The 23,227-nt window shown below is 46.4% G+C and overlaps 2 protein-coding genes across 7 annotated transcripts in view; one reads left to right on the top strand and one right to left on the bottom strand.

Moving 5' to 3' along the window:
• CUNH5orf22 (chromosome unknown C5orf22 homolog) overlaps positions 1–16,681 on the bottom strand; it is a 129,120-nt gene extending 112,439 nt beyond the window's left edge. Inside the window, exons 1-2 of one of the 4 annotated variants that reach the window (XM_073550203.1) lie at positions 16,410–16,681; positions 9,656–9,801 (exon numbers count right to left, since the gene is read on the bottom strand). In XM_073550203.1, coding sequence (XP_073406304.1) covers positions 9,656–9,801; positions 16,410–16,475 — 212 coding nt within the window. In that variant the 5' untranslated portion in view covers positions 16,476–16,681. The remainder of the gene's footprint in view (positions 1–9,655; positions 9,802–16,409) is intronic. The other 3 variants (XM_073550205.1, XM_073550204.1, XM_073550206.1) reach the window with 3 other exon arrangements.
• Positions 16,682–16,834: 153 nt separating this feature from the next.
• DROSHA (drosha ribonuclease III) overlaps positions 16,835–23,227 on the top strand; it is a 316,847-nt gene continuing 310,454 nt past the window's right edge. For 2 of the 3 annotated variants that reach the window (XM_073550200.1, XM_073550202.1), the window contains exons 1-2: positions 16,835–16,981; positions 18,201–19,057. In XM_073550200.1, the coding sequence (XP_073406301.1) occupies positions 18,204–19,057 (854 nt within the window). In that variant the 5' untranslated portion in view covers positions 16,835–16,981; positions 18,201–18,203. The other variant, XM_073550201.1, reaches the window with a different exon arrangement.

Below are 23,227 nucleotides of genomic sequence, written 5' to 3' on the forward strand. Positions count from 1 at the left end.
AGAAGCTGGCTTTTGCAGAACAGGGCTGAGCGGCTAAGAGGGGCATTGGGGGCTGCGGGCCAAAGTTTTGTCTGATCATCTGCTTAAAGAAGGAGGCAAAGTCTTCAGCAAAAATGAGTGGAGGGGGAGGAGGTGTTGTGGGACGGAGTAGAGAATTAAAAGCATTGAAGAGCTGTTTAGGGTTGTGAGACAGGGAGGATATGAGAGATGCAAAGTAAGTTTGTTATTTGATATTTGTGTGTCCCCTCACCTGTGAATTCTATATAAATACACTCCTGCCATGGTACTAGCCACACAGCCCTGGGAAGAAGCAGCTTTGGCGAAACGCGTTGGGCGTCCCGCTGGTCTTACCCAGTCCCCACATGGATAAGGAGTTTCATTACAGTTTAGGTGGCTTAACGGTATGGCAACATTACTGTTCAGTGCTATGGGGCAGTGATTATTTTACATACGAATTGTTGCATTTGGCATATGCTTCTGTGAACCTGTTTTGTTGCACTGACATATGGCACTATTATATGCACTTTACTCAGTTATTTTTCCAAAGCCTCAACGGGTCACAGTGGCTATATGCAAATGTCCAATATTATGATATTTGCTCACTATTTATGGGCCTACTTAGCTGCATCCGAATAGGCTTTGCTGCTTTTTTTTTTTTTTTTTTTTACACCTGCTAAGACCTTGGTGTAGTCTCTACTATATATACTCATTTTTTATGTATTTACTTCTTATGTATCTGTTCTATTAATAAAGTATACTATTTTTCTCACAAATTGTGTTGAGTGATTTACGGTTTATATTATTGATTTGGGCTATTAACTCCATGTTCTGTTATAGGTTATATTAGAATATATCTAGCATTAACCACAATTGTGTTATCATGGTCAATCAGTGCATTGCCTATTGTATTGTTTTGTGATGCCACATTGTCTCTTGGGCATGATGACAGAATTGTTTCTCATGCTAGAATATATCTAGCATGAAACACAATTGTGTTATCATGGTCAACAGTGAGTGCATTGTATATTGTATTGCTGTGTGATGCCACATTGACTGTTTGCCATGTTCACTCGTGTGTGTGTGATGATAGAGATTTTGCCATTAGTGCATGGTCTCATTTTTTTTCCCCACAGCGAACAAAGTCAGAACCCGTTGGCACTCGATGGACCGCTTCAACAGGGATGTTTGTGATGAGGGCCAGGTTCGCAGTGGTTCAGCGGCAAGGACCAGAAGAAAATACCGTTATCATCGGGAGTTGGCATTCCTAAGAACGGTCCTTGCCAGCAGAGTATAAGTATTTTGTTGTATTGTAATTTTTTTTACTCTGTGATTTTCTATTCCACAGCAGTTGGTGCTTGTAAATGCATGATACTAATGTTTTTCTTTTCACAGCACCTGCAGCAGCACCCAGCAACCTGTCCCTGGAGCGGTCCTTCATCGAACGACCTCGGACCCGTCCCAGCCATCCGACAGCCCAGATGCGGCTTGCAGGTCTGCAACAGACATCTGGAGATCAGGAAGCTGGTATGTCAGGTGTTCCCCTGTCCCAGGTCTCTGCCACTGGTTTTGTGGGCGCTTCCCGCCAGCGGCTGAGGGCCTTGGACAGGAATGTCATGCCCGAGTTCATGCACTTGAGCATGGCCTTTCAGAACAGCCTCAAGGCGGTGTCAGAGAGTGGAAAGCGAGTTTGCCCTCATGGAACGTGGGTTTAACCGCATGGAACACCGCTTCCACTCTGACAGTCGCCTTGACCGTCTGGAGGCTGATCTCAACAGACCAGCGCACCATTTTTTCAACAAAATTGTACGGGCCATGGCGGAACACCTTAATCCTGATCAACAGCTGAATGTGATGCAGGCCTGCAACACTGCTTACTTGCAGGCTATGCAGCAGAATCAGTACGTGCAGCAGTCGGTGGTGTCATTTCCAACTGTGCCACCACTGACTCGCTTCACCACAGTACCGACTTATGCTGCATACCACTGCACGGCCACCTGCATTCCAAGCCAAGCCGGACACCACTACACTACCCCAAGTCAGAGTGCTGCTGGACACTCAACTGCCACCACCATGGCAAGCGCTGCTCCTGTCTGGAGCACCACCACCGGTCCACCTGCTTGGAGCAACGCATCACCTTCTTGGAGCACTGCCGCCTATTCTCCTGCTAGGAGCACCACCACCGGTCCACCAGCTTGGAGCACCGCCACCGCACCACCTTCTTGGAGCACCGCCACCTATTCTCCGTCTAGTAGCACCGACACCAGTCCTCATCCTACTAGGAGCACTGCCACCACTTCTCCGCCTAGGAGCACCGCAAGCGCTCCTCCTCCTAGGAGCACTGCCACCACTCCTCATCCTGCTAGGAGCACCACCAGCGCTCCTCATCCTGCTAGAAGCACCGCCACCACCGAGCATCAGATGGGTGACCCGCATTGCCTCTTTTTCGACACAAGGCCAAGGTCCACCAGCTCCAGGCGGTAAAGCACTTTAAAGGCGGTCACACAGTGCCAAGCGGTCCAGGCAGGAGACTTCAGGACCAAAGAAAAAAAAAAAAAAAAGGACAAAAGACTTTGTCTGTCCCTCCCCCCTCTCCTTCTAATGTGTCTCACCCTGCCTCCAGTTCTATCCCTGAACTCCCTTCCCCCACTACTTTCGTCACCCCTTCCCCTAGAACCCCTTCCACGCCATCCAGCCGTTCCTCGTCTCTCCACACCCCCAAAGTGCCACCATCTTCCCCCATAATGTTAAATTATGGTTTACCATAATATGGTTTGGTTACTTAGTTTTTCGCCGCCTACACACACTGCGCCATAAACACTGCACCGTACACTTTGCGTTTTTGCCACCACATAGCTCCATTACTGACACGTTTCTTGTGTCATTCCTGGAGATGTGTAGTCAAAAACACAAATATATGACTTGCATTTTCACCACCATTAGTGTCTTCAGTCTGCTGATATTGCACAGACTGAATAGAGGGTGGTGTTGATTGCAAGGCATATCTATTGTTACCTTGCCAGGTATCATAAAAAGTTATTTGAGGATGGTGTATCTTTTACCATCATCAATTCACTTTTTGTGACACAAGGCCAGGGGATTCTAGATATACCTTGTAATTAACCACGTCCTCTATTCAGTGTGTAGTGAATAAACTGAGGAGATGATGAGGAAAATACACATCATATCTTCAATACACTGGCTTCGTATCATAACTATTTATCATACCTGGGCAGGTGAATACACATATGAGCTAACCGGCAGCATCGCTTCAGTCTGCATTTTCTATTGCACGCAGACTGGAGCGATGCTGCAGTTTAACTCATATGTGTATTCACCTGCCCATGTATGATAACATTCTGAAGTCAGGATGCGTTATTTTTGGCATCCTCACTTCAGCATGACACCAGACCTGGGGATTGTAGAAGTTGTCTAAACTTTATTATCTCTCCAGTCTGCGTTCAAACGCAAGCCACAGTGGTGATCCTACAAATAATATTTATAGTCACATGGTCAGGTGTCATAAAGAGCGAGTGATGATAGTGCATCCCCATGTCACTATTTTTAACATCAGGCCATGTGGTACAAATATTAGTTGTATTATCTCCACCGTTGCTGCAAATTGAACACAAACTGTAGAGATGATAAAGGTCATACAACGTGTGTGTGTGTGTATAGTCATCTGGTCAGGAGTACTAGTAAATTCATGATGCACAAAACAGAGCATCATGAAGTCACTGGTACACCTGGGCAGTTGATTGTTGTATTGGAGTGTATAAAAACAGAGTGCACTCGGTACAGGTATCAAAACAGGCTTTTTATTAACATACACACAAGAAAATTTTTTTTACACCATTTGATCTTGCCATTCCACCCGCCCTACATCTGAGATAAAGTAGGCTGCAAATTGGTCCCTCATTTGGCCAACTGCAACGGATGACCTGAGAGGGCGCTGAGTGAATTCAGGCAATGGGTTTGGAGCTGCATCATCTAATTCAAAGTTAGGGTGCTCTTTAGCCATCACAAAATTATGAAGAACCACACACGCCTTCACCACCTCATCCACTGTTTCCATTTTAAGATTAATGGCTGTGCCGAGAATGCGCCATCTGGAGACAACAATACCAAAGGCACACGCTACAGTTCTTCTGGCCCTGGTCAGTCTACAATTAAAGATTTTTTTGGTGTGGTCCAAGTCCCGGCTGGAGTAGGGTTTCAGCAGGTTTTAGCACATTTGAAAGGCCTCATCCCCAACCATTACAAATGGCTGTGGCGGACCTTCGGTGTGGGGAAGAGGCCGTGGCATGGGGAAATTGAAATGGTTGCCATACAACCTCCGGCCCATGTCCGAGTTCTTAAAAGCCTGGGAGTAATTCCCACGGCCAAATGCCCCAATGTCCACTGCAAAAAACATACAGTCTGCATCTGCAATGGCCGTGAGTACTGTAGAAAAATACTTTTTGTAGTTATAGTACTCAGAGCCTGTTCTTTTGGGTTTTATTATCCGGATGTGTTTCCCATCCACCACTCAAACAGTTGGGGAAATTGCAGACTGTCCAGAATTTCTCAGCTATTTAATCCACTTTTCGGTGGTGGGCAGGGGCATAAATTCTGGACAGAGAACGTCCCACAAAGCCAGGCAGGTGTCCGCAACAATTCCAGACAAGGTGGATATTCCAATCCGGTACTGGAAGTGGAGTGAAGAGAGGGTCTCTCCAGTAGCCAAGAATCTGTGAAACAGAGAAAGAACAAAAAATTAATATTTATGTATATGGTTTTTTAAACCAATAAAAAAAAAACAAACAAAAACAAATAGTACATGGCATAACAATAGTTCTGCAAGCTTTGGTTTACTACATGGCAGAACAATAATTCTGCAGGCTTTGGTTTACTACATGGCAGAACAATAATTCTGCAGGCTTTGAAACAGTACATGGCAGAACAAAGAAAATTATGCATGTATTGGTTTGTAAATATTACGTACCGTAATGTGACCAGGAGCCGTTCCTCAGGAGGAATCACGTGACGGAGCTGTGTGTCCCGTTTCCGGATGGATTCTTGGACACGAGCAAGCAAATCCCTGAAGCTTTCTTGGGACATCTGGGTATAGTCAGTAAATTTCTGCGGGTTTGCCTGGAGCTCGCTGGAGAGAGTGTGGTACGCTCCACGGCACTCCCGGAGTTCAATAATCGGATGTATCCACAAACAACCGCTACCGTCTTCACTGTCTCTCTCTCTCCCTTTGTTGCTGGGCAAGCAAACGCAAAAGCGTGAGACAGCGCGATATCCAGATCCAAGTTGAAGTGAAAACTCTTCCAGCGCAGATCCATGTTGACAAAGGAAAAAGCAACCAAATCTGAAGAATTCAGCTGTAAACAGGGTCTATATAAAGAATTTTCATGAGACACGCCCACTGATGTCCCATTGGTGGAGTCTGTTTCAAGAATTTTGCAAGGATTTTCCTCCTGTGAAATGTGACACCTAGACAACGCAAGCGCATAAAAAACGCAAACGCATGCAGAAACGCTTGAAATTGCATACAAACGCTGCGTTTTTTTGTTGTAATGCACGCGCTGATGTGACAAAATTTCACAGCGTTTACAAGCATTGTTTGCATGCGTTTTATGTGCGCACAAAACGTCGCAAATGTGAAACTAGCCTTATAGGGCTAAAATGGGGTGGCAGATTCCCTTTAAATAAAAAGTTCAAATCACCTCCATTCAAAAAAAGAACAATTTAAAGAAATAAATTAAAAATCGAATATACACAAATTTGGTATCGCCGCTTTCAGAATCGCCTGATCAATATATAAAAAGAATTTATAATCCGACTGGTAAACGGTGTAGCAAGAAAAAAAAAAAAAAAAAAAAAAAAAAAAAAAAAAAAATCAAAACACCAGAATTTTTTGGTCGCTACAACATTGCAATAAAATGCAATAACGCGCGATCAAAAGATCATGTCTATACCAAAATGGCATCAATAAAAACGTCAGAACATCGGGCAAAAAATAAGCCCTCACCCAGCCCCAGACTTTGAATTTGTTTGTACCTCTTAACCCCTTAATGACAGCCAACACGTTCTTTTTACTGACCTGAGATAAGAGAATAGCATCCCCATACAGGTGACGATCCAGCAGCTGATAGCTGTACACTATAGCTGACAACTTGCTGTATCACAAATGATTAGTGTTGGCACCATCCAGATCTGTTTAACCCCTTAAGGGCATGTCACACTAAGATATCGCTAGCAATATCGCTATAACTAGTGACGTTATAGCGATATTGCTAGCGATATCGCTGTGTGTGATACTTACCTACGACCCGCTCCCCCGCTGGTTATCGCTGATCGCGCGAGAACGTCCAGGACTGTTTCTCGTCGTCTGCTTCCTGCTGTGAGGACGAGCGACGCGTGGAGCCGGGCGGGAGGACGCAGGATCGCCTAGTGTGACAGGTAAGTAGCGATCCCCGTCCCCAGCGATGTCGCTGGTGAGATCTGCCTGTGTGGCAGCTCACTAGCGACCACTTAGCGATGTACCAGCGATCCTGACCGCGTCATATCGCTGGTCGGGATCGCTGGTACATCGCTAAGTGTGACAGTACCTTTAGTTGCTGCTGTCAAAAGTGACTACGTCTAATAAATGGTTAATAGATTGTGGGGGCTTCTGCTTTAATCTAATTGACACACCGAGATCATGATTGTGTGGTCCTGATGTTTGCCATAGCAGTTCATGGCCAAATAGCAGCCTTAGAGTCTAACGGCTCTAGCGGTCAGTTCAGAAGTTAGCGACACTTAGGTGGTAAAAAAAAACACTTTCATTCCTGCTATACCACTTTGCATTAATTCCTGAAAATCACCTGAAAAGGTTAATACAATTTTTGACAGCAGTTTTCAATATGTCGAGGGGTGCTGTTTTTAAAATGGTATCACATTTTGGGTCTTCCAATATATAGGACCCCCAAAGTCACTTCAAACCTGGATAGGTCCCTCAAAAAAATAAATTTTGTAAATTTCCTTGAAAAAAATGAAAAATTGCTGCTACATTTTTAAACCTCCTAAAAGGCTAATAAAATAAATTAGTTTTAAAAATTGTTCTGATGTAAGGCAGACATGTGGGAAATGTTATTTATTAATGTTTTGTGTGATATGACTATATGGATTAAAAGGATAATTATTAAACTTTTGAAAATTGCAATTTTTTTTTTTTACATATTTGTCAAATTTCTGAAACTTTTTATAAATAAACACAAAACATATCGACCTAAATTTACCATTATCATAAATTATAAAGTGCCACGAAAAAACACTCTCAAAATCAATGGGATTTGTTGAAGCGTTCCAGAGTTATCACCACATAAAGTGACATTGGTCAGAATTTAAAAAATTGGCTCCGTCACTAAGGGGTTAAAAAAAGAACCTATACATATTTGGTGTCTATGAACTTGTAATGACCTGGAAAATCATAATGGCAGGTCAGTTTTAGCAAATAGTGAACAAGGTTAAAAAAAAAACAAAAAAACACTATTGTGGAAATGCACTTTTCTGGCAATTTCACCGCACTTGGACTTTTTTCCTGTTTTCCAGTACACGATATGGTAAAATCAATAGTGCCATTCAAAAGTACAACTTGTCCCGCAAAAACACATGGCAATATTGACAGAAAAATAAAGAGAGTTATAGCTGTGGGAAGAAAGGGGGGGGGGGGGGGGGGAGAAACAAACACGGTAATACTCCTGGTCATTAAGGGGTTAATACAATAGCAGCTATATTTTAACAATTCTTGCACTATCACATTCTTTCCCACCTTACAACTTTCTATTAATTATCGCACTAAAATACACACACATAGCTACATTGACAGAAAATTGTAAAAATCATGGCTCTCAGAATGCAGCAAAATTAGTGAAAAAGGGGGGAGCTCAACTGTAGACGTGTGGTGCCCGAAAGAAAAAAAATCAAAAATATAATAATACAACTTCGGCACTCAAAAGATGCTACAAAAACTTTTTATTATACATAGACCCAATAGAGTTAAGATTCTAAGCAAGTCGGCGTTTCGGCCTGTAATATGGCCTTTTTCAAGAAGTATCTGGAGAGGAAGCGGTCAATGGGTGTTGGATGCCCTGTTCAGGCAGCCAGAAACAAGCTGGCGCCAAAAGATATGCTCAAGGATATGTTTGTCATCCCCTGAGGAAGAAGTAGTCCTTACTTCGAAACGCGTTGGAATAAATGATTCATCTTTCACCATAAGTGGGATTCTGTATTTTGTCAAGCAGCGCATGGAAGTCCATAAATTATTTCCATAAGAATTGATGCATCAGTGGTCACTCGGTTTGACCTTTGGATGTGCAGCAGCTGACCACGAATCCTATATGCTTGATCTCTCCTACAAATAGGTGAGTGAATCTCGTTTATTCTTTTAATATTAACCCGGATAAGACCCTATTGCGCTTTTCTGTTCCTTTAGTATATTGCATTGAGAGTTACACTTTAGTTACTCATCCAGCCTTTTGCCATGCATTGAACACGATATATTCCATATACTCAAACAGCCAATAACATTGAAGCTCAACCTTCTGTTAATTAGCTAACCACTCCTTTCTATACGTAATTATAAAACCATGTATGTGCAATAAACCTTCAGAGTATTGAGGGAATGCTATCCTGTATCCAAGCGTGTACAGAGTCATCATTCTTTGAGAGCTCAAAATACTCAATTTAATTGGGAACGGCCGCAGCACACACAGGGATAGATTTATCCCAACCAAATTTCCATAACACTTATTTGCTTGTGACAAGAAAACTGGACTTTTTTGCTGCAGTTTTTTAAGAATTCCCTATCCCCTCCCCCCAAAAAAACACACAACCTCAGATTACCATTATGAAATCCCCCCCCCCCCCACAAAAAAAAAAAAATCCAACGCATGTTCTTACACGGTGCGTGAACATATCCCTTAAGAGTTAACCTACTGATCTGTCCCGTCTTTGGATGAAGAGGTGAGGTAGCAGATTTCTCTTGTGGCTAGTTGTTTTACAGCCAGACACAGGACTTTTTATCTTTATGATTTGTAATATGGGCAAAGAAAAGACAGAAATGAAGGGAGAAGATTGTTTTTTGGTTTATAGCACTGACAATGGGTGTCAAACACTTAGGCTTCTTTTATACTTGCTGTGTTTTTGCAGGCCGTTTTTGCATCCTCAATAGGTTTCTATGGGGCCGCAAAAACGGGCAATAAAAATTCATTGGAGTGCCGTATGGCCGTGAGGACCGCATTTACGGCCGTGAAAAAAATATTGAGCCTGCTAGATATTTTGCACGGCTTACAGACACGGCCCCCATTGAAATCAATGGGGCCGCAAAAACAACGGAAATTTGCCCAGTGTGTTGATTTTGCGGTACACCGTGAAGACCGCATTTGCGGAATGCCGTATTTTTACTAGGACACTCCCATGTACTTCCTGTTTATCACTTCGAAAATCTGCAGAAATCCGAGAAGAGTTTTGTGGCTCGTTTTTGCAGCAGACCGTGAAAATTACGGCAATACGGCCGATCTAGGATAAGTAGTAATATGAAAAATAATCACTTACTCCAATCGCCTATTTAGGAAAATAGCCAATTCCCCAAGTAAAGTACAATTAATGAAAGGCAGTGTAGCCTCACCTGAACAGGGCCTCCTTGTCAAATACCGTATCCGCAGGCATATTTACTGGTATCAAGAGATCGGGATGAGAATCAAAGTGAATGAAGCTAATGTTACTGGCAGGTAAGTGCTTCGATCCAATAGCTCGGTATATAAATGGCAGCACCTGGGGGAAACAATGAAATTTGTGTGTTCTTACAGGCCGTAATTACCTGCTCACAATAATGTATTGCACACATAGCTGGTTATTACATATACACCATGGATTTAACAAGATGAATAACAGTGGAAGCTAAGAAAACATTTACTGTGTCAAAACTAACAATTTTGTATTTCTAGCACTTTAATAAGAATTTCTAAAGGCACTTAAATACAATTATAAAAACACCAGATCATTGCAGGTGGCATTATTTCCTAGAGAGCACTTTGGTAAATTAGCTGCAGCAGCAAGACACGTCCCAATTTAAGGAAAACATTGCTTGTTTTTTTCCAAATTTAATTTTCTAGAAAACTACATTTCCCACAATATTCCAAATGAAGAAATCCAAAAGAAAGCCATATTAGATGGCTGCCGACTAGAAGCTCATTTGGCGACAGCTATTCCTCACATTCTCGGTGCTACCCACTGAGCATGGCGATTTTCACCAACACAAGCCAGTCATCAAATACACATTAGATAGTTGGCTGGTCACATTATGCCAGACTAATCTCATTTCCTTTGTGGTGTAGTGACCACTGTGTCCGCTAGGGGGCGCTGTGTGTCTCCCAGGACAGGCGTATAAGCATTTCCAGTGTCCTGATAGGAGTAGGATGCTGAATGATCGTAATGTATCTCAAGGTGGGTGGCCTTGAGATGAAGGCTTGCTTATGTGCTGATCAGCAGAGCTGATCTTTCGTTCCAATGTTTCAGGGGTGTGTCTGAAAACGCTGGTAGTAATACACTATGTGAGTGTGAAGGACCTGTGATGAGGTCATAGCCATGTGACCCGGTGGGCGTCACATGACCATATAATGTGGCCCGGTGGGCCTCACAGACCATATAATGTGGCCAGGGTAGGTCACATGAGTGAATGCTTGGACACGGTTGGTCCGTTGTGGAAGGTCCCGCTGGGAGATGGGGCTTCCTGCCTGACAGCACGTGAATGCTGTGTGTAATGGCTGCCAGTATCTGAGAGTTCCCAGGGGAAGGAATGAACGTCTGGAGTCTGAAGCAACCATGATGTAACCCTGATGGGGTGAGATATCTGTGAGGCTGAAGAGCCTGAGTACTGGACATTGTGTAACCTGTGTGACCACAGGGATAACAGAGTGAAGCTCTGTCATGAACGTTATGCTATGGATATGAACTTTATGTTGCTGCTGTGGGTTTATGATGCCTGAATAAACCGCATGGACTGTTATGGTTTTATGGAAAATCCGTGCCGGATCTGATTATTTGGCTGCCAAGCGAGTGTCCCCAACCTTGAATGACAGCGCTTCCTTACACCTTTTATGATGAAATCACTGACTGAGTGGATAACGGAAATTCGGTAGATATAGTATCTCTCGACTTCAGCAAAGCATTTGATAAAGTATTTCATATGGGATTGACAAGGCTACAGTTAGATGGATTCATAACTGGCTCAGTGATTGTACTCAAAGAGTGGAAATAAATGGTTGCACATCCAATTGGAAGAGTGTTTCAAGTGGACTAACACAAGGCTCTGTCCTGACCAGTGTTGTTCAATATTTTTATAAATGAGCTAGATAAAAGGGACTGAAATTAAACTAATCATTTATGCAGATAATGCAAAGCTAGGAGGGATAGCTAACACTAGAGAAGACAGAGAAAGGATTCAGAAGGATCTAGGTAAGCTTGAGCAATGGGCAACGACTAATAGAATGACACTTAACAAGGAGAAATGCAAGATTCTACATCTGGGCAAGAAAAACGAAAATTACGGTACTCAAGAGTTCACTGTAAGAAATTTCTACCTGTGAACTCACCACTGCACTGTCTGAGCGGTGATCTCACAGAGGTCCCCACAGTCCAGGGTCCCAGGATCTCATCAAGGTCCCCACAGTTCAGGGTCCCAGCTGGGAACGCAGCCTCAGTGACCAGCGGTAACCTTGATGACATCATCACTTCTCACTGATGCTGAGCACGCAGCAGGTCATTGATCAGTGATTCTCAGCCTTCACAGTCGCATCTTGGCACCGTCCAGGTTGAAAACTGTTTATCCCCCAGACATGGATTACGGTGTGGGACAGAACTACGGACAGGTGAGGGATATGGTTTTTTTTTTATTACCAGACACGAGGGTTTCAACTGAATGAGCGATGATGTATGGTTTAATTTAGAATCATTAAAGAAGTCTGTGTCATTCTTTCAATTAAAGGACTTTATACTGGCTGTGTGTTTATTTACCATATAACTATAGGATTAGTAATGGATAGATGTCTTATAGACGAGTCGCCATTACTAACCTGTGGGCTTGATGTCACCGGAAAACAGAGGTGACATCAACCCCACTTACCACCGCTACAGGGCAAGTGGGAAGAGCTGGGCAAAGCACCAGAATTGGAGCATCTAATAGATGCGTTTTTTAGGGTGGCTGTTTTTAGGCTGGAGGAAGAGGGGCAATATCAATGCAGTTGCTCCTGCTCTTGATGTTATCAGCGGAAGCAGGTGTAGGCTGATGGCAGCAGTAGTCCCATCAGCCAACGCCAGTGACCGGATTTAAACTTTTTGCTTCCGATGACAGCGTGGGAGCCGCAGCTGTCTGACCGGCGATGATGATTTTACTGCCTATCAGAAGCCATGTTTGCTGCGCTGTCATGCACATGACAGTGTAATAAAATCTGCCCTTTTCTCACCATGGAAACAACAAGAACCCTCACTGTCGCATTGATCCAATCCCGCCTGGACTACTGCAACGCTCTATTAATTGGTTTCCCTGTTTCTTGACTATCCCCTCTCCAGTCCATCCTTAATGCAGCAGCCAGGGTCATTCATCTGGCTAATCGGTACTCGGATGCGTCCGCTCTTGGCCAGTCCTTACATTGGCTTCCCATTCTTTATAGGATCCAATTCAAAGTACTTGTTCTCAACCACAAAGCTCTCCACAGTGCAGCACCCCCCGACATCTCCTCCCTCATTTCTGTCTATCAGCCTAACCGACCGCTGCGCTCTGCAAACGACTTTCGACTAACCGCTGCACTAATCCGTACCTCCCACTCCCGACTCCAAGACTTCTCCAGCGCAGCGCCAATCCTCTGGAATGCTCTACCCCAAGAAATTAGGACTATACACAATTTGCATAACTTCAGACGCTCTCTCAAAACACATTTGTTCAGAGCGGCCTATCACGTTCACTAATCAAAGTCATTCTATATGCAAGAGTGCATGTGCAGTGAATGGGCTATCTCCATCCATCCCTCACTCCCTCAAGATGGCTGGACCATCATTGCAAATACACCATTGTCAATACACACCTGTACTTTGTATCTCCCCCACATCATTGTAGATTGTAAGCTCTCACGAGCAGGGGCGTCTTATTTTGCTTTAATTATTGTACTGTTAACGTTGTTACTTATGACTTGTGTTTTCAAACTGTTAAACTGTAAAGCGCTGCGGAATATGTTGGCGCTATATAAAGATTATTATTATTAACAAACATCTGGTGTTCGGGGGGACCATACCTGAACATTAATATGGACTTCCTTGTGAAGTCCGTGCCCGAACATTAAGTGCTCCGTACAGATGCCGAACTTTACTGTTCGGGTTTGCCCATCTCTAGTTCTGACGTCACAACGTGTGCCGCATGCTTATGATGCATCCTAGGCCAGAACACTCGGCCATGACAATTACCAGCCTTGCGTGAAGATGCCCTAATGACTGTCCCCGGGGTACAGTGAGCAGTTATTAGAGGGTTTTTTTTTTTCCGATTATTATACACGGTGGTCTCTCCAGACCCCAAAAGCATAATAAGAGACATTCAATTTACGGCCAATAAGTTTGCTGCAAACAAATTGTCAGATCCGCTCATCTCTTACTTACCTGATGAATCCCTGCTGCTCCAGCACCACCTGATGCTCCCCGCCAGTCTCAGGTTACTTTTCTGCAGCAGAGACAGGCAAACTACCCACAGGACCACTGCAGCCAATCACTGGTGTCTGTGGATTGGTGGCATAAGCTGAGGCTACTGATTGGCTGCCTTGGTCACGTGGTTTCTACAGAAAGTCCTGAGCAGTGCTGGAGTGACAGGGAATTCATTAGGCAAGCGATTTTTTTTTGAGGGTCTCTATACTCTTTAACCCTTTGAAAACACTTGCTCAATTCATAAAAGGTCTCCACCTGCCCAATTAGATGACAAGTGTTACACTTAGAACCACCTTGAGCCAGGCTAGACTAATGGATATGATGTGGCCAGCTCTGCAAAACAACAATATGACATCAGTGTGCAAAAGCCATTTAACCCTTTGAAAAGACCAGTTTTTAAATTTAGTAAAACCTGCTTAGCCCGTGCGAAATTTTCACACATTGGTCGTCGGGGGCGCAGGCAATTTCAGAAAAAGCAAGCTGAGCAAAATGTAAATGTATTTCATGAGCTGATGAACACAGACAGGTATTTATATAAAAAAAAAAAAATATATATATTTTTTACTTTTTAGTTCAGGATATTTGTGCTTTTTGTTTTCTCAGGTATTTATATATGTAGATTGTTAATACAATAAATTATTTTGATAAGTAGAGGTCAAAAAATGTTTTTCGGTTGAGGTACCACCTGCAGGTCATTGTGTCTTTCTGCAGGTTTATTAAAATTAATGTTTAAACTGTATTTAGTGATAAAATCGTGAATGTGTGGTTTGTTTGGCTCTTTTCTTGCTGAAGGAAGCAAGTTTACCTTTGAAATGGTGTATTGTGTGTCTGGGGCGAAGTAATCAGCGAAAAAGCAGTGCATGTTTACAAATGTGTTGGTAGTGTGCTTTGGGGTACTGTGGTGCCACCTGCAGGACATTTTTCCTTACTGCAGGTTTATGAAAATTAATGTTTAAATTGTATTTTATGATCAAATTGTGGATGTGTGGTTTGTTTGGCTATTTTCTTGCTGAAGGGGGAAAGTTTACCTTTCAAATGGTGTATCATTTATGTGTGTGGGTGCAGTATGAACAAGGATATAAAGGAATCACCGAAAAACAGTGTTTAGAAATAATAGAATAGATGCTACAATCTTTAATGTCACTTTATACCCTCAGGACCATCATGGAATCAACTATGAAACAAGTTACCCAAAATCATTTAAAGGGGTTGCCCAATCTAAACCTACAAGACACTGACTGCAGATTTGTGAATCCTCAGAGCTGCTGGAGAGCATATGAGCACCAGTTTACAGTACACATACTCCCGGCTACATTCGAACTAGACTGTTTATGGCCTCGCTCTATACACTTGCACCGAGCGAGGCTGCGGTCATCTAATCAGATTGTGGCTGGGAGTACATACTGCATGTCACATATACTTGAGGTCCCGTGACCGCCATTCCCAGCACTGACACAGGGGAACCCTCACATTGCGTGAGATCTATGGATTCACAAGTCAGCCAGAGTAGCTGTAGAATTGTTTTAGATCAGGCAACCCCTTAACCTCTTTAGGGAAGGATTCCTGTGGTTGTGTTATCCCCCATTATCAGTGACTGGCTAGCATGGTGACGAGCGCTGTACTCTAAACGCTGGCACAGGAGCGGCAGTCTGGGCCCAGGGAGGGCGAGCAACTAAACGCTGGCACAGGAGCGGCAGTCTGGGCCCAGGGAGGGCGAGCAACTAAACGCTGGCACAGGAGCGGCAGTCTGGGCCCAGGGAGGGCGAGCAACTAAACGCTGGCACAGGAGCGGCAGTCTGGGCCCAGGGAGGGCGAGCAACTAAACGCTGGCACAGGAGCGGCAGTCTGGGCCCAGGGAGGGCGAGCAACTAAACGCTGGCACAGGAGCGGCAGTCTGGGCCCAGGGAGGGCGAGCAACTAAACGCTGGCACAGGAGCGGCAGTCTGGGCCCAGGGAGGGCGAGCAACTAAACGCTGGCACAGGAGCGGCAGTCTGGGCCCAGGGAGGGCGAGTAACTAAACGCTGGCACAGGAGCGGCAGTCTGGGCCCAGGGAGGGCGAGTAACTAAACGCTGGCACAGGAGCGGCAGTCTGGGCCCAGGGAGGGCGAGTAACTAAACGCTGGCACAGGAGCGGCAGTCTGGGCCCAGGGAGGGCGAGAAACTAAACGCTGGCACAGGAGCGGCAGTCTGGGCCCAGGGAGGGCGAGAAACTAAACGCTGGCACAGGAGCGGCAGTCTGGGCCCAGGGAGGGCGAGAAACTAAACGCTGGCACAGGAGCAGCAGTCTGGGCCCAGGGAGGGCGAGTAACTATACGCTGGCAGAGGAGCGGCAGTCTGGGCCCAGGGAGGGTGAGTAACTGCTGATGTTTTGCATATATTACACAATTTTGGGCCACTTTCCTGAAAGAGGATAACTCCCTTTCCAGTTCGCTGTCTAGACCAGCCCATCTTGCCCGTAAACGTTGCACTGAACAACAAGAAGAGCTTGTAAGCACTGCGCCATGTTCTGAGGTCTAGCAGCGGTGGTCGGTTTCCAAAGCAACAAACTGTAAATAACAGAAAACGGTAAGTTGCTTGTATTGCGGAGCACTATCTGACAACACCCCTTTAATGACACTCCTGGCCCCTATCGCCAGACACTTAGCACAGGCCTCGTGCAGCAGAACACTGGGCAGGTGGGCGGTGTACGTACATCGTGGTGGTCCTCCACCACCCACACGGGCAGCTCCTGGTATCTCCTCAGACGGCGTCCGCTCATGGCGTGCAGCTCCTCACACAGCCTCTACAGTCTCCGGTCTCACCAGCTGCAGACAGGGCCGGCCACAGCGCTGATTGGCCAGAGGTAACCAGCACACCGGTAGAGACTCTGCAGACGCCTTGGCCGCCATTTTTGTCCAGGTCAAACACTCAGCTTCCTTTTAATATGAAGCATGTGCGAGAGCTGCGCAGCTCCCTGAAACGCGCCTTTCCCTTGCATTATGTGACTTCATAAAGCGTCAGGTAGCGCTGCCGTATATCGTGCCCATACAGCTGCTTTCATTATTTCCTTACTGTATAACAAAAACCAGTAATGTGCCAGTATTAAAGATGGCGGCCCCCGGTTTTTGTTCTGCTCTGTGCTTATTGGCTCTTCTTGTCACGTGTGTGATTGGCATGGAGTTCTACCAATTGACATGCAGGGATCGTCCCACGTGACATGCTTGTTGCCCTGTATGTGGGCGGGACATCCCGTGGCTCCGCTGCTGGAGCTGCTGTGCGTACTGGGTGAGTGTGATGCGCTCTTATGCTATCACTTTACATATGATGATGGCGGTCGTGGTGGTTCCCGGGCCCCCGGCCCTGCTCCTCATACATTAGCTTTGGTGCCCACTGGTCCAAACTGGTAAAATATGGAGGCGAATGTTGGCACAAGATGCTGTCTGTGGTGCTAGGGGCTCTGTGCTTCATTGGAGTGTCGCACCAGGGTGCAGGTGTGGGGTGGGCAGCAGGGCATCACTGGCATCCATCCTGCTATACCTTAGATTCTGGGGTCTGCAGTGCAGACTGGTGCAGCTTACAGAGGCTGCGAGACAGTTTACTATGAGCTGTGCTGTACGGGCTGTTCACCCTCACATGGCGGGCAGCTGCTGCCACACTGGGTGAGCACAGCCCGCTGAGGATGGCGGTGTCTGTAGGGGGCATGCAGTTAGCGGGGTTTCCCACCATCATACACGCGGGGTCAGTCCACTATGGAGGACATACAGAATGAGAGAAATATAATACATTCTCCAGACTATCCTCTACCTCCCGGGAGGGGCTGAGGTAGACGCCTCCCAGGAGACGCTGGGGCTGGGGTAGACGCCTCCCAGGAGACGCTGGGGCTGGGGCAGACGCCTCCCAGGAGGGGCTGGGGCAGACGCCTCCCAGGAGGGGCTGGGGCAGACGCCTCCCAGGAGGGGCTGGGGCAGACGCCTCCCAGGAGGGGCTGGGGCAGACGCCTCCCAGGAGGGGCTGGGGCAGACGCCTCCCAGGAGAGGCTGGGGCAGACGCCTTCCAGGAGGGGCTGGGGCAGACGCCTCCCAGGAGAGGCTGGGGCAGACGCCTCCCAGGAGAGGCTGGGGCTGGGGCAGACGCCTCCCAGGAGAGGCTGGGGCTGGGGCAGACGCCTCCCAGGAGAGGCTGGGGCTGGGGTAGACGCCTCCCAGGAGAGGCCGGGGCTGCCAAATATCCCTAGCGGTCACAGAGAAGGTCAGTGGCCTGCAGGCCAGAGGTTCTCCACTACTTTTCTTGGAAATCACCTATTCATCCATTGAGCCTCATACAAATTAAAAAAAATAAATAGTTTCTCCAATTTTCATAACTACTGATCAACTAGAAACTTAGGAACTTTGAATGCTAATTATAATATATATATATATATATGTGTTTGTGTTATTTTTTTAATAGTGTTTGTAAATCTATGGTAGGTGCTAACAGTTCTTTTTTTTATTTTTTCGCACTTTAGATAATGTCTATACCAGCAGGTAGAGGAGGGCAACCGGCCAGAGGAGGTCAGACAACTTCAGTGCAGACCTATCGCCCACAAAATGTCAGACCAACCCAGTTACAGCAGTCTTCTGGGCAGTATTCCTATGATACACAAAGTACTCCACCTCCCACATTTTCCAGCCTTCCAAATACAAATTATATGCCTCCAAGACCGGATTACATGTGTTATCCGCCACCTGTTACTCCACCAACACAAAGTACAATAAGCCAATGTCTTCCCAGGCCTACTTATCCCATCAGGCAAAGTTACCCAATGCCACCTTGTTTTCCTCCTGTCCCACCTTCTACACTTGGGCCAAGTAACCCTCCACCTACTGGTCCCACAACAGCACAAGGCACTTATCCTTACATGGTGCCTCCCCTAATGCCACCACCACCGATTATGCCCCCACCATTGCCGCACGTAGGCTATCAACCGGTGTATCCATCTGGGTATCCACCACAATCTTTTCCACCACCGCCACCTCCACCTCAGCCAGTTTCTAACTTCAGTAGCTACCAACAGAGTTCAGCATCTTTTCAAAGCAGCAGCCATTACCGACACACTAGTCACAGCCAGTACCAAGCTGATAAACCACAGAGTGACCATAGGACCCCAGATAGGGGCAAACACTATGATGCTCATCGACACAGAGAATACAGTCATAGTGAGCGACACCGTTCTGAAAAACATTCTGATCGAAGAGATCGTGGAAGGAGTCCTGACCGGACCAGAAGACCAGACAGCAGTCGACGGAGGTCAGACTATGAATACAGCAGGACCCCGTCTCATGGAAGGACCCCTCCACGACATGGAAGTTATGAACGGAACAGGTGGGTTAGAATACAGGGTAATACAATTTATAGTTTTGTTTTTTTTTCCAGTTTTGAAATAATTTATGAACTAATTACCTGTGCCCTATAATAGACCCTATTTAAATTTGGGAGTCTAGATGATGTCTTATCAACAAAATTAGTAGGCAGATTTGCACCCCAATAATGTTCCCATGAATTTCTGAATAAGGAATCAGATTAAATCTACAGCATTAAGGCATTATTAATGCTCACATTATAGAAGCACTCCTGACATCAAAATGTTTATCCTTTTAGTATATTTCAGACATCATATGATATAACACTGTGTACTTGCAAGTGCTAACTTTGCCTTTCTACCCAGTAAATTCTTCTCTTTTCTCTTTTTGTAAAAACAAGAAGTCTCTTTTCCCTGCAAAAATCATTCTCCTCTTCAACTCCTGGCCCAGCTGTTCCCCCTCCCCCTGCCATGGACTTTTGCAGTGACTGATGAGTCATGCAGGGAAAATTGACTTCCTGTTTCTACATAGAGCTTGGAAGGATTCATCTAGTCAGTTTTTAATCATGTGATGTCATAGACCTAATGGAAAACAGAAGAATTTTTCTTGGTAGAAAGGCAAAATGAGCAATTGTAAGTACACAGCGCTATATAATACGATTATATTAAGAATGCTTCTTTAAAGGGAATCTGTAACCGGCTTGCAGCTGCTGGCATAGACATCGGGGGCTTATCTACAGCATTCTGTAGTGCTGTAGATAAGCCTCCGATGTAACCTGAAAGATAAGAAAAACACGTTATATTATACTCACCGGGGTGGGCGGTCCGGTGGGCGTTGCGGTCCGCTCCGACGCCTCCCTTCATGCGATGACATCCTCTTCTCCCGTCCTGTAATGGCTGCGGCGCAAGCACACTGCTCTGCCCTGTTGAGGGCAGAGCAGAGTCCTGCAGTGCGCAGGCGTCGGGAGAGGTCCCGGTGCCTGCGCACTGCAGAATTCTGCTCTGCCCTCAACAGGGCAGAGCAGTACGCCTGCGCCGGAGCCATTTCAGGACGGGAGAAGAGGGCGTCATCGCATGAAGAAGGGAGGTGTCGGACCGGACCGCAACGCCCACCGGACCGCCCAGCCCGGTGAGTATAATATAACGTGTTTTTCTTATCTTTCAGGTTATATCGGAGGTGTCACGGGGTCCTTCTCTGGTATCACTCAATCAACAGAGCAAGCGAAGAGTGAACAATTCCAAGACCTTTATTCAGGCAAAAATACGAAAAGGTCCATATTCAGTCCACCACACAAAGGATAAGATAGTCCAGTATCAGGATAAAATGTCCAGGGATGCGAGATTCCAAAACTCTAGCACCAGAGGATAAAATGGGTCCTTCTCTCTCTCTGAAGTGCTATCTGTACACCATCCTGTCCACACCGGAACTGAGTTGTCCAGCTGCTGTTCTCCCCACCCCCTTCCTTGTCCAGGGGTAGTCAAAACAAGTTGGGGCGATTTCATGGCCTCCCAGAGGAGAACAAAGGGCCTTAGGGATTAATGCACTATAGGGGGTCATCAAGAGACAGATACAGTGAGGCTGTAGACTTACAATGTAAAAAGAAAAACACTATGAAAATAACTGAAATAGAAAAATAGGAATATACAAAAAATGATATCCACATAACATATCACACCATCACAACCTCCCCCCCCCCCATAATAAGTGAGCACGCCATAAGGTCTACACAGACCTTTGGCCTGCTCACTTTAGTCCACATTGCTCAGTTATTTATAATTCCTTGTACAGTGGCAGGGGTAGGTCGGCCTGGGGAGCCTATGGTTCTTCTTGTCGAGACAGTCCATCGGCGTTCTGGTGTTGGCTTCTCCGCTTGTATTGGATGGAGAAGCTGTAAGGTTGTAAGGACAAGCTCCACCGCAGCAATCTTCCATTGTCCCCTGATACGCGATTCAGCCATGTGAGGGGGTTGTGGTCTGTAACAATCGTAAAGTCTCTGCCATACAAGTATGGCTGCAATTTTTTTAGCGCCCATACGACGGCAAGGCACTCCTTTTCAATAGTGGAATAGGCAACTTCCCAATCCAGTAGTTTCCGACTGGCAAAAGCAACAGGATGTTCTTCTCCGGCGGCGTTCACTTGGCTAAGTACTGCCCCAATCCCAAAGGTGGATGCATCTGTCTGCACGAGGAACCTGCGTTTATAATCCGGGGCAGCCAAGACAGGAGCAGTGACGAGGGCAGTCATTAATGCTGAAAAGGCATCCTCGCATGCCGTCGCCCACGTCACATTCCTAGGCATGTTCTTGCGGGTCAGGTCGGTTAGGGGCTTGGCCAAGGTGCTGAGGTTAGAAACAAATTTGCGATAGTAACCCGCAGTTCCTAAAAATGCAAGTACCTGCTTTTTAGTCTGGGGCCTACACCAGTTGCTAATGGCTTCCACCTTGGCAGGCTCAGGACTTAGTGTCCCACCCTCTACTCTATGCCCGAGGTACTGCACCTTAGCCATCCCTATTTGGCACTTAACAGGGCGAATGGTCAGTCCTGCAGTAAGGATACAGTCCAGCACTATGCCCAAGTGTTGAAGATGTTCCTCCCAGGTTGTGCTAAAAATGGCGATGTCGTCTAAGTAAGCACAGGCAAAGTCCTGACATTGTTGTAACAGTCGATCCACCAGTCTCTGGAAAGTAGCGGGGGCAGTTTTCATCCCGAAGGGCATTCCCAGGAACTCATAGAGCCCAAATGGAGTAATGAAGGCTGAGCGCTCCCGAGCGTCCTCCGTTAGGGGTATCTGCCAGCATATTTTTTAGGGTTCCATTAAAGCGTTCACATAGTCCGTTGGTCTGCGGGTGGTATGGGGTGGTGCGAATGGCTCGAACACCACAGGTATGCCATAGGGACTGGACCAGATCTGACATGAACTGAGTGCCTTGATCCGACAATATTTCACTAGGAAACCCTACCCGGGTAAAGATGGTAACAAGGGCCTCGGCTACCTTTACTGCTGTAATACTGGACAGGGCCACAGCTTCAGGATACCTAGTGGCATAGTCCACCACGGTCAGGATATATTTTTTCCCCGACCTGCTGGGGTGGGCCAGAGGACCTATGATGTCGACGGCTACACGTTGAAATGGTTCCTCAATTATGGGCAGGGATTGCAGGGGTACCTTATGTCGAGCTCCTGGATGCCGCATTCGCTGGCACACATCGCAGGTGCGGCAATAATGGGCTACCGACTGCGAGACGCCCGGCCAGTAAAAACTTTGGGTGAGTCTCTTTTCAGTCCTTTTTCTCCCTGATGCCCAGCCAAGGGGATGTCATGGGCCAGTTGAAGTAGCTGTGCCCTGTACTTCTGAGGGACAATGATTTGCCTGGTCGTTGCGTCAGGGTTGCCCTGGTCACTGCCCTTTGTTACACGATAATACAGTCCGTTTTCTCGAGTGAAGCCATCCCCATTATCTCCCATGTGCCCAGTTTCTGCCTTTCGCCTAAAGGCTGCTAAGGTAGTGTCACCCTCTATTTCTCTCCTAAACTCCTCTCTGTCCCAAGACTCTCCCAATGAAGTAGCAGCAAAAGTATTGCTTACCGACTCTGATGCGGTTCGTGGTGGTTGCTCCCCGGTGGGGTCCAGATGACGTAGTGCTTGAAGGGCCTGTAGTCGGGTGATTGCTCCCACAAATTGGCACTGTAACTCCCCAGTGTCGTTCCCAAGGAGGATATCTGCAGGAAGTCCTCCCATAACTCCAATCCAACACAGTTTTTCTCCACAACCATAATCCAAACGCACAGAAGCTCGCTGTATATATTTGCGGGCACCCCCTGCCAGGACAATGGGAATTCCCGGACCCTGGTAAATTGCCTCGGGTCGAACCACACGGGGGTCAGCGATAGTCAGGAATGCCCCCGTGTCTCTAAATCCTGACACTTTGTATCCATCAATAAAGACATCCTGCAGGTGGCGTTGCCGTTGCTCTGAGTAGCTAAAGGACAGAGGCCGGAGTCCGTACACTCCAGGAGGGGTATCTATGGTGCCGTAGTCGGTGGTCCACTCTGGTGGGGGTGGTGGTAGCTCTTCCTCAGGTGTGGTGGAGTGTACAAGATGCACTGGACGAGGTGGGGCTCCCTCCGAATCCTGGAGGGACAGCCAGACTGCAAATGTCCAGGTTGCCCACACCCATAACACCTCCTCTCTG

Source organism: Dendrobates tinctorius, unplaced genomic scaffold (genome assembly GCF_039654945.1).
Source record: "Dendrobates tinctorius isolate UK_male_01 unplaced genomic scaffold, ASM3965494v1 ptg000163l, whole genome shotgun sequence".
Classification (NCBI taxonomy): domain Eukaryota; kingdom Metazoa; phylum Chordata; class Amphibia; order Anura; family Dendrobatidae; genus Dendrobates; species Dendrobates tinctorius.